The 12,560-nt window shown below is 41.6% G+C and overlaps 1 protein-coding gene across 1 annotated transcript in view; it reads left to right on the top strand.

Moving 5' to 3' along the window:
* Window positions 1-1,072: 1,072 nt before the first annotated feature.
* Window positions 1,073-12,560, top strand: part of ramp1 (receptor activity modifying protein 1) — a 55,325-nt gene continuing 43,837 nt past the window's right edge. The window contains exon 1 of the mRNA XM_071513035.1: window positions 1,073-1,157. Coding sequence (XP_071369136.1) covers window positions 1,100-1,157 — 58 coding nt within the window. The 5' untranslated portion in view covers window positions 1,073-1,099. The remainder of the gene's footprint in view (window positions 1,158-12,560) is intronic.

Raw genomic sequence — 12,560 nt, 5'->3', positions numbered from 1 at the left:
GTGACTTTATTGTATTAAAAAAAAAAAAAAAAATCTCCTACGATATTACTAAAAATGAATTTCCCCAAGGGGATTAATAAAGTGCTATCTTATCTAAAATAGGATCCTATAACATGTCTGTAGTAGGATTCAAAAGTGACTGGTGACCTGCCTTATTGTGTATCTCTATAATATCATTATAATAATCCTATAAAACATAGGCTATAGTTTATATTTTTGATGTGATTGTATAGGAGGTGTATCCTAACATTTGTAATGGGATTTTGTCCGTAGCTACAGGTTATTTGCACGTGATGGAAGGACCTAAATAGGACCAAAAAAGAACATTATAGGTTGGTCCCCTAAAAGTTCCTGTAATGTCACTAAAGGTTCTGCAAACGTTATGGGAACGTAGTGTAGAGACGTTCTGGGAACGTACAATTTCTAGCCGGGTACTACCAGTGTGTTTCCGATTAGCCAATGGAAAAACACTATTGGAGCCTACCACCTCCCTCATCCAAATCACCCTCGTGTCCCCTCCCTGTACTACGCTCAGTAATTGCCCTATCTGTCCCGCCTGCTCACCGAGTGGTGTCCCCCCCCCCCTCACCCCTCCACCCCGGTACAAACTGTGACCGGCTTTCAGCTTCACCGGCCCACGACCCGTTGTCCCGTTGCGCACAGCACAGTTTCCAACCAGCAGACTTAACTGCAGCGCGCCACGGATTTCGCTCAACATCAGATCCATTCGCAGTACAGACAACTTTACAAGTCAACATGTTGTCACGTTTCAGTTTTCAATGACAGACGACCGGTGACAAAATGACTCGTGAATGAGGAACTACAGCACGGACGGGGTTAGAGTCTTCTCCCCCGAGCAATTTGCGCAAGGTGATCCCGCCTGTAGCCTACGTTACCTTGCTGTTTGACAGAGAACAGGACGGCCGCGTTACATGGATTTCCCCACCAATCGTCACTTTAATGCGGGACCTTTTGATGTGATCTATTACTTTTTGAGTGTACGCTACTTCGGCTCGAGTTAGCCCCGCTTTTCCCTGCCAACACACTTCGCTTTTCTCCCAAACTTCAGTCATCAGTGGATAATTTTGCGACCGAGAGGATGGGACCGCCGAGCGGAGCGGCTCTGCAGAAACAGGCGCTCCTCTGGCTGCTTGTAGGTGAGTTTGTCCACGGACAGTCAAATAGCCTACTGTAGGTTACACTGTTGTTAATGGGGAAACAAAAGGTGGGTAGGCTCAACTGTGACCTCCAGTCGGTGATCATCACAAGACAAACGACTGCTAAGATTAGAAGAAATCAGTTAGCCTATATTTCCAGAAAGGCATTCATTTATGCGTGTTTCCCTTAAAAGACTCCATCCTCATACAATTTACATCAATTGAAACTACTTACTAGGCTATTACGTAGTTACACTATGAATTATGTCAACTTCCAGAGTTAATGTGGGGTTATCCCTGGGCATAGAGCTATTACAGTATGACAGTGAAACCCTATGTTATCATTTCTACCTTTTATATGCGAATTGCGGTAGCCATATAGCCTAACGTTTAACGTTTATCAGTGAAAATGACATGCAATTAGTCCAGGCTGACTTGGTGGTTCCCTACGACGAACCATCCCTATAATATTCCTATATAGTGGTTTATAGTGCGTGTGGGCGACTCAATAATGAGTTTAAAGTGACCTTATCATAATGGATCATATTTTCTATGGTATCATCAGAACATTCCGATGGAGGCTTACAGGTTTGCTGTGATATTTGTGTAGTATACCTCTGAAATTTATCATCACAGGATTACTGTAGTTGCCAGCCTGTCTCGCAGTGTAAACAACATAATCTTGGTTTTAATTGGTTTTAATTGGGACCAAGCAGTGACGGTTAGGAAGTGACAGTTGGCAGAGTGGAAGTAGGCTACTGCTGAGGGTCATACTTTACTTGTGATCATACTTTACTGCATGTTTCTATAATAATAGGCTGGTAGGTGGGTATACTCTTAATGCCTCTTTTCTCTTATTTGAATTGTGGGACACACAGCACACAGGTAATGTTACCTCCTACTTATCAGGATGAATTCTCACCAAAAAAAGCCAGTGTTGTTGCATAATTCAAATTAAAAAAATTAAAGGTATAGGTATTATATTGCGCTGAAGGTCTTATAAGCATGAGTTTTCAAAGTTAGGTTGGTGGTGTAGTGGTGTGTTTGTTATATATATAACTATATAAACCATATTTAATCCAAGCTGTTGTTGGAGAAAGAATTCAGTGACAGTAATCACATGCTTTTCATATAGACTTTGAACACATGTTCATTTAATTCATTCTGGCTGAGAGTTTACTGTATGTGATAGGTCATTTGAATCACTTAGTTGGAAGTGTTACGTCTGGATAAAAACATAAAATATATTAACAACACATCATAGAGGAGAATGTGCTAAATCTGCTACATACAGTATTTCTTTTGAACTGACATCAAGCTGAAGTCACATTGTTCAGCCGCTTCGGTGCTTGGATCCCAAGCAGTGTTTTTCAAGCTTGGGTCCAACTGTAAATTTGGGTTGCAGGAAGATTCTGACTGGAAAACAGCAGTTCTGTATGAAGCCACTTAGAGCAATACCAAGTTCCTGCAATTTCAGTTATCCTGAATAAAATACTAAGTATAGCATAGCTACCTTCATCTTAATTCTAGATCCAAAACAAATTGTATTAGGTGAGTCTTCAGAATTGCCTTCAAAATCAGACGCATGAGTAAAAAATCTTAAGAAAAGGTGGGTTCCCAGAAAGCAAGTAAACATCAGTGTCTTCCTTGACTGATATCAACTGTTTATGCTGACTGGTAGAAGTTTGGATTCACATCTGGAAGACCCGTGTCCTGTCAGTCTGTTACACAGGGGGCAATATTCCACTTCACTAAGGTTTCGTACCTCTATCTTCAGTGATACATGGGAAACTTTTTTTGTTATTTTACTCAGTGTTTCTGCGCAGATGTTTTCTGCTGGCTCTATGGCAGCAGCCAGTGTCCTAATTATGCCTTGTCATGTGTGTTCCAGTGATGAAAGTAGCAGCGGGATCAATAAAGTTATACTACTATTGCTTATTATTATGGAGGTAGGCAGTATCGTCTGCAGCAGGGATTGACATTGTCAAATGTGATAAATCCTTTATGGATAACAGTGGGCTATGAGGAAGAAAAGCATAATGACAAAATACAGTTGGTAAAAATTCTTGGCAAAATTATCCACCTATAGACTGCTCATACAACATATTCTTTACAATAGGAGATCAAAATGCAAAGACGCTTTTAAAAACCCAGTATCAGTCTGATCTTTAAGTGATATTTCACTTATTTCTGCAGGAGTTCATGAGTGTTTTATCACATAATTGCCTGCTTTGGGGAGCCGCACTCAGTTCCACTTTCTTACTTCCATGTAGAATATCCACTTTAAAAATAAAACTTCTAACACATCTACAAATAAGCAAAAATAAATACATGCATCTGTTTGCAATTATCAATATTGAGAGCTGGGAAAAATCCTGAATGCCGGTGGTGATGGTGTTTCCCCGGGCGGTTCATGCTGGACGCTGACTGCTCCTTAACTTCCATGTGGTTGGAAAGTGGAAATTGTTATACCAAAGTGAAATAGAGGTCTAACATAGCAGCATCATGCCACACAGCACCATGAGTGCATATGGGTGGTCCCAGTGGGAATCTTACTGCCTTGCTTTACTATTTGCATGCTTTAGACAGCCTCTATAGGGAAAGTAAATGACTCCGCATTGGATATAATGACCAGTTGAGTGAGAACTTGAGGGAAAGCTGGACATGACGTTTCTAAAGATGTTTCCACTGCTGCTGCATCTCATGTGTCAGTTATTCAGTTTGCTTCATTAATAATACAAATGTATGACAAAACCACTAAACTGATCACCTCACAGATAGTCGATCAAATCTAATCTCTCCCTTTCTCTCTACATCTCTTTCTTTCTCTCTTTTTGTCTTTCATGCCTCTGATTCTATGCCTATGAATACAATGATCTGCTGACTTGAGTTAATTCCCCAACCCCTAATACTAACGCTAACCACTAAATGCTTTACCCTTCCCTCAATTGTAATTCAAACCCTATTCCTTAACTCTAGAATAAGCATTTAGTGTTTTGACGACCGGCAAAAAATGTCCTCACAATTGGGCATTTTGTAGTTGGACTGTACTTTTGAGGATTTCTCTTGAAAATACAAAGTGAAGAATACCATGAACACACATGCAGAAGTGAACAATGCAGATACACACACATACACACCTGAAACACACATAAATACAGTATGCACACACACACAAACACACACACACACACACACCATGACTCTCCGACAAAGGTGTTTGGCCACGCTTCCAGATGAAGCTGACTCCTCTGCTCTTTGCTCCTTGTTTCCTGTTACAAAAGCCTCACGTAGGCGTTCTATATTTACAGAAAGAGAAAGTTATGACTCATCACAGCAGCACCAGGTTGCCTCATTACAGTTTTCACCATCTTCCCTTCTAAATCAGTAGTTGTCAAACTTTTGCTCCAGAAACTACTTTTTCAAAAGGATTTTTTCCCAAGATCCAAACTGATTTGGCAGGCTTTTAGGCCAATATAGCAAGAATTACCCTCTTTTAGTCTTTTAGTCTACTAGTCTATGGTATTTTATACTATCTTAAATAGCCTACAGGCACTTTGGAAGACAATGACTGTATAATATAGTCAGTAGAGCAGAGACTTGTTACAAAGTTGGAAGGATCCAATCAAAATAACTTCTGCTACTGAAGTCATCAGTCTCTCCAGAACAATTTGGTCACGACAAAAGCAATGTTTTAAATTTTCTCCAGCACTTTTCTACGGAGCCCCTCTGGGGTCACATGGTAGAAAAAAAAACTTGATGTGTAAATCTGTGCGAACGGATTTGTAAACTGTGCGAACGGATTTGTAAACGGTTTACAAATCCGTTCGCACAGTTTACAAATCCTCCATAAAAGCTGTGAAACTCCAAAAACACAAAGCTAAATCAATTTAACTAATTTCACTATCGTTAAATCTGCTGTTAAATCTAGATAACATTGAACTTATTTGGTGGATGTGGTCACCGCGGTCCATGCAAGGCAGGTCCATTCGCTGAAGAACAGAAGAGTGCATGTAACCGTGCGAATGGATTTGTAAACTATTACAAATCCGTGATTGTGAATTGTGGATTGTGAATCCGAGGGCACGGTTTAGAAATCTGTGCACACAGTTTACAAATCCGTTCGCACAATTTACAAATCCATTTGCACGGATTTACACATCAAGTTTTTTTTTCTACCATGTGACCCCAGAGGGGCTCCGTACTTTTCTCAGAATGAATGAAGGGGAAAAGAGTCCTTCACTCTTTCCCACAGATATGAAGGGATTGGCTCAGAGAGGCACTGTAATCCTCTTTCCCCGACGCAATAGTCTTTCATCTGTCGGCTCAGTATTCAATTTGAATTCATTTGAAATATATGTCACACACAAGCACCATACTGTAGTCGTAATGCTATGGTGAAGTAGCAGAAGAATAGATACTTTTTAATACTTCGAGGAACGATTCAGGGGAAAATGTCAGGCAATTATGACAGTTTGGTCTCACTGTATGGCCAATAAGCAATAAGAAATGATTCATATAGTTTCTCCAACTAAAGGTCAAGGCCTAAAGTCAGTCATGGTGTAATGTTGGGCGGGTCCTCACCTGGGAAGAGTACTGCTATGTTTTAACAAGTTTGGGTCTTAGGCAAAGTTTTAATCAAACTCTGTCCTAGGCTGAAAAAGTTTAAGAAACCTTGGGTTAATTAATTTTGTTTGTTCAAGCTTCTTTCTGAATCCCATCAATTCACCAGAGCTTCCACAAATCCATTCTTGCAGATGTGCCAGCAATCTTTCCAGTGTTTGTTTTTTTTCTGCACATAACCCAGCCTAAGGCTGGTCGGTGTGACCTTTTGTGCTAAATGCTGAGTAATCACAGTCTCAGACGTCATGAATCAGCATACAGGCATAAAAAGTAGGAAACTTAAAAAACATCAATAATACAGCTGTTGTAAAAAAAAAAAAAAAAAGTCAATTTTCCTTGCATCCTGTGTGTGTGTGAGAGTCCTTTGTGTGTGTGTATATGGAGGCTTCAGAGAGGTGGACTAAGATACACATACATTACACTAACACAGGAGAGAGAGATGGGATATGGGGTAGATGGTCAACTGGATGTTCATTGTTGTCAGAAGGAGAACAACAGTAAACTCTACCAATGCTGGTGGGCAGAAGTTGCCCGAATTTCCCAAATTTCTGATGTTGAAAAATCCAGCAAAATGTATGCTGTATGTATCCGCATATGTTTTTGCACCTGCCCTTGTACTTTCAATAAAGTAGTGAATAGGTTTTTTCTTCTGACTTTCCGTTTTGGACTTGGGGAGAAACCACAGAACATATTCAACATTTTGAAATTAAATATTGAAAATGAACAGTCACGCTACAGAATATTTTTGAAGGTGCTTCGTGTACCATGTTTCTCAAAATTAAAACCACATTTCCCATAAACCCTGTTGTTTCCTGTCACAAACAGGATGTTGCTACTTGTTGCCCTTCTCCCTCCCTGGTGTTGTGCTGCACGCTTTTGGTTTAAAGTGGGAAATATGCACTTCGCCAAGTAAACTAGTGTGATATGGAATGAAGTTCTGTATTACTTTCAAAGTAGAACAGGTTCCTGTTTTGTGCTGTAAAGCAATAGAGCAGATTTCCCCACGAAATCCAGTGGCACACACTGTAAAATGCAGAGTGGAGGCTGGTAGAGGCTGCCAGTCTTCTCAGCGATGGTGTCATTTGTTTACGGTAATTATACTATGTCTCAAAATTAATGTGGTAATGATTTACTGATGTTAAAAGCTACATGTTTCTTAGCTTTTATTGTCTGAATGTAATGGAATGGTCAAACCTCTTTGCCAATGAGAAGGTGCAGTTTGCTGTTGTGGTTGGCTGACATCCTGCAGTGCCAGCAGGTATGGCCTTTTTTCAGGCCACTATGTGAACACAGCAAGGGAGAGGGAGGGAGAGAGAGAGCGAGCGGTTGACCCCCCACTGCTACAGACAAATTTCGGGCCCCTCTGATGTAGCCAACAGAGACAGTAATGTCAGCTTCTCTCCCCAGTGCCTGGTTTAGCTGGATCTGTGGAGCCCTCATCTATCTACATAACTTGGATTCATGGATTTTACAGAAATACTGGGTGCTCACTGTTTCTCTTCTGCTCAGACAGAGTCACGCACATTTGTGGTGTAAAGGACGTATTTGAGCATCTCCATAAATCACAGAAAGAAAGAGAGAAGGATACAATACAATGATGCAACAAGACCGAGAGATAGAAAGAGGGAGAGATAACAAATGGGGTAGGCGGGGCCGGGTAGCGAAGGCTTTAATAGTGCTGATAGATATTTGCTTTGTTTATGTGTGTGTGTTTGTGTGTGTCATGTTTGATTGGTGAGACAGGCCCGCCCACTGGACTTGGGCTAATTAGATTCATGTTGAACAAGGGATGAAAGGAGAAGAAGAAGAAAGCAAACAGCAGTAGCCATGGCCCCTTTATGTTGCTGTTTTTCATGTGTATCATGCTGGATAACTTTCTTTTTGGATCTCTTTCTCTTCGCCGCTCTCTCTCCCTCTTATTCTACTGAGTGTTCCCTATATTCAGGGAGAAGTAAATACAGTTATCCAGTGAATTTGAAAATGAAATTTGAATTTGAAATTGAAAAACACTGTTTTATGCTTAAGTGAGATGTTTTCCTCAAGCAAAATCCACAAAAGACAGAAAATTCAAATCACCACCCAAGGCCACGCTTCAGCTCCTTGCCTCTGTACTAAAGGTTTTCAGCATTCAGCTTTTGAAAATCTGCCTAGCACAGTTTTGCAACAATGACGGTTTACTGCACTTCAATCAATATGTACTCACCACTGGGAAGATCCTTTCTAACTTTCACGCACAAAGATCCTATTTCATACTCTTTAGAGAGGGATTAACGTGCCTAACCGCCAAGCCGTAATCCGTGAGCATTGAAAGCCATTTTTGGTCTGTCTACAGTAAATTTAAGGGAATTTAAGGGGTGATTAGGGTCTGGCATCACCCTGGTTACACAGAGTGTGAAATGAGCCCCCCTAATTAGTTGTAGAATCTAGGTAACACTGCGGGACAACAACTCTCTTCTCACAATTGCTTTCTAAATGAACAAACAAACCATTGTGTGTGTGTGTGTGTGTGTGTGTGTGTGTGTGTGTGTTTGTCCACACGATGAGCCACTTGGGTACTCCGGGACTAGCCAATTATTTTCCTTCACATTTTCTACAATTTATTCAGCATTCATTTATTTATAAATTACTGAGGGGGAAGCATTAAAAAACTGTTTAAGCCATTCTCTCTCATCTCCACTGATTGTGATTTGCATGTAATGGCTTTATGCTTTGTGTGCGAATGTTGCGTACTGTGTGTGTGTGTGTGTGTGTGTTTGTGTGTGTACATACAGTATATGTGCTAATATTTGGACGTGTGTTTGCATTTGTTTTGCCAAATTGATCTATTATAATATGAATAGTATCCGAAACTGTGTGTGTGTGGGTGTGTGTGCAGGTGTGTATGTGTGTATGGTTGTGGGTGTGTATGTCCATCACGTGTCCATATATCAATGTGAGTGCATTTGTTTTGACAGATTTTTCAGTTCTAAGAATAGCATCAGAAACTATGAGTATAACTCCTCCTCCTCCCCCTCCTGCTCCTCCCTCTCCCCCTCCTCCTCCTCTCCTCAAAATCCAAAACATTAGTCCCCTCACTGAGCACCAGGGAGCAGATTTTACAGCCCATTTATCTGGGGCGCTGCTCTCATACATTACATTTAACCTTACATAACAATTTCATAGTGAGATTGTCTATGCGGTTCACTCAACTAGCGCACCGGGCTGGAATTTTCTTTGAAAGATGTTTTGTTTTTTCATGGTATGTCTGCTCTATGGAGAGACAGGATGACACGTGACAAGTGGGTGTGTGCAGGATTCAAACCCACAACATTAAGACTTCGTGGCATGGAGGCCAGCTTAATGAGACACCAAAAAGCCCGGAGGGAATTCTCTAAACATTTATTTAACCGGACTGATTGAATAGTAACACATTGGTATTTATAGCAGTGACCCGAGGGAGGAGCTGCAGATGCAAGGAGGGTTACATACTGTAGCCTACATACTCACACTTGCACTTGGGAACTGACCATTACGACCACATATAGTCATAACCACAGTCTTGTGCTGCTGCCCACTGAGCAGCAGTGGCTTGCTCTGGGGTATAGTGATGGAGCAGCAGTAGCCTAGGTTAGACAAGCTAACTGTGTGCTGGACTGCTTGTGAAAGGTCACCAGTTTGAATCCCAGGGCTGGCTGGGAAAACAAAGGTGGGGAAAATGATTGAGTGATAGACCTTATTCCCATGGCAGCCAGTTCCCCACTGAAAAACATATTGGGTGCATATATGAGTAACAGCAACTCTTGATTGTCCAAGACAAATTCTCTGAGGAGACTATCTTATCTTCTCTTATCTTACATTAGATAAGTTAGTAAGCTAACTAACTTCCATGCTCATTCATGTCAAGTCTTTGTAGTTGTTGTTCATTAGATTGCTTGCTAATTTGAGAACTGTTAGATCTATTTGAAGTCCTCACTTCAACAAGTAACAGTAGTTTTATATATATGCCAAACTTCCAGGTAGTTTCCCAGGGAGAGTGTAGGCGCAAGTTCAAAATGGCTGCTGTGGGAATAAGCTTAATGCTCTCCCCTCAATAACAACTGTTGTGGTCCTGTTGAATGAGGCATGTAACTGCCCAGCTGCTCAGTGACCAGTAGCAGGAGACTGGTTGCACTGGACAGCTCCCAGGTGTGAATGCATGTGTATGAATGTGAAGCAGGGCGTTGCTGGAAAAGAGCATGTATGCTCAGTCAACTTTTTTGAGGCAGGTGGGGCGGAGATCACCTTGTGTTCACTTTCCACATCCAGATTTTCCCCAGCTTGATCTGGGATTTGAATCAGTGACCTTTTAGTCATGAACACACGTCTCTAAGCTTCAGGCTAGGGAAGCCAGACTGTTTGTGACAGCCTGGCTTCAGATCCCCAACACTCAGTACCATCATGCGCCATGCGATGCTACAGTGAACACTACAGATATGATTTCACAGCCCATTTATCTGTGGAAATCCTCTCTCATAAATCACATTTTAAAACAAGCCATGCAGGGGATTCATCTAGGATTTTCTCTATATAGTTTTCAAATGAAATGTGATAAGGACTGTTGGGCTACACACTGTAGCTCCAATGAGCTGCCTTCCATCAACATTTTTCATTATTTTTCTCTCCGCTGCTTTTGATGCAGAACTTACCAATTTACTAGAAGGGATTTAGTATCAAATTGAGCGAAGAAAATCCCAAATTACACCAAATGAAAGCAACATTGTAATTTGCATTAGAATGTGTCATTGCAGCTAATTTGCCGGTCATGGATTTAAACAGAAAATCTGACAACAAGCAAGGATGTTCTTAATATTCCACTATTAAGATCATATGATGTTAAGACTAAGATTGATTATATTTAGGCGTCATGCTGGCTCATCTGGCTAAGGCGCATACCATGTACCCACTTTTGTTGCATGTCATCACGCTCTCATTCACATCTTTCCTTCTCTGTAAAATGTCCAATAAAGCAGAAGTGCTGTAAAAAATAATCTAAAGAAAAAAGATTGATAATATTAGCTAGTGTACTGGGAAGGGAGAATCCCATGGATTTGAATCTCTGCTCCGTATCAATAAGCCATTCAAACCAGGCGCGATTTGAGCAGGAGTTATTTGTCAGCACAAATGATTCACTGCACCCCGCTTGTTAACAACTGATTGTTGAAAAAGAGAGAAAAAGAGAGGGGAACAGGCAATTTATCCTCCACACTGTGTCCTGTGGTAAATCTGATCAAATTGGCTGCACACTGATCACCTGATTTTACAGCTCATATATCTGTGACACTCCTGTTTCATACATCATTTTGACCTTGGTTAGCAGCGGCACAGTGTCACCTTCACTGGCTTTTACTGTTCCTGGCTACCGCTCCTATTCAGTGTTAATCTCATTCAGTGAGTCAGAGATGAATAAGAGCACTCATCCTCTCTCGCTCCCTCTCTTTCTCTCCTTCTCCCTCTCAAACTGATCTTACAAAGATGAGAGCTGTGACTAAACTGACATCTCTGCCGTTGTTGGTGTCATCACATGGTCTCTAAATTATTTTCCAGCATCGCAAGTCCACCTTTCTGTCTCTCTCCCTTCTCTTTCTCTCTCTGTCTCTGTCTATCTGTCTGTCTGTCTGTCTGTCTGTCTCTCTCTCTCTCTCTCTCTCATCAAGTCTTCTTTCCTCTCTGCCTCCTATTCTCTCTACATTAACATTTTTTATAACTGGTCACGACTAGTGTGTGTGTCTATGAATGTGTGTGTATATGTTTGTTTATATATGTGTGTGTGTGTGCTGTGTGTGTGTGCTTGCCATACAGTAACCCAGTTTTTCAGTGTCACGCTTGAGCTGCTAATGAGGAGTGTTGGGGGAGCCGCTGGTTACTGGGAAGTGCAGTGTGTGCGTATGAGTGTGTGTGTGTGTGTGTGTATCTATCTGTGTCTATGATTGGTGTGCATGCTTGAGCATGTGTGTGTCCTGTGCATAGTTGAATAGCTATTAGCAATTAGCCAAGCTACATGGAGCCAACTAGCACTTTAGCATCTTGGAAGCCAGGCTGGTGTCAGTGCCACATACATACATACACACACACACACACACACACACACACACACACACACACACACACACACACACACACACACACACACACACACACACACACACACACACACACACACACACACACTCACACACACACACACACACACAGAGGCAGCCAAGCAGAGCTGGCATTGTTTCTAATCATTGTAACTCCTCACACTTTCTCTGCCTGCCACTAGCTATTGGAGCTACTGCTGTGAGCCAAGCAAGATGCATGTCACACACACACACACACACACACACACACACACACACACACACAGCACTGGCTCACTGTCATACGCTGTCACTTGGTACCCACTCCCTGCCAATGAGGTTTACATTCACACACTCACACACACAAACCATATATGTTTGTGTAATATTGTCAAAACATTTGTTTGGGGGTCAAGTGAAATAGAAATGCTCTCCCGTCCCTTAACAGCTAACGCAGCAGTGCCCTTGAGCAAGACACTGAACGCTCAGCTGCTCCCACTGTACTGCTCAGCTGCCAACAGTAGAACACTGTGGCTGTAGACAGTACACACACACACACACACACACACACACACACAGCTGTAGTGTAAGGGAGGAACTGTTGTAGGAAATGTGAGGGGGAAGTGATAACTAACTAATCCTGTGGTGTCTGAGAGGATCAGTGGGCTATGATACATACAAATGTAAATAGGAAGTTATAATA

This window comes from Centroberyx affinis, unplaced genomic scaffold, assembly GCF_046629955.1.
Source record: "Centroberyx affinis isolate AG114_WGS23_722 - 3 ecotype Tasmania unplaced genomic scaffold, CSIRO-AGI_Caff_v1 ptg006718l_1, whole genome shotgun sequence".
Classification (NCBI taxonomy): domain Eukaryota; kingdom Metazoa; phylum Chordata; class Actinopteri; order Beryciformes; family Berycidae; genus Centroberyx; species Centroberyx affinis.
Note: the sequence above shows the minus strand (reverse complement) of the source record. Positions and strands in the feature narration are given on the sequence as shown.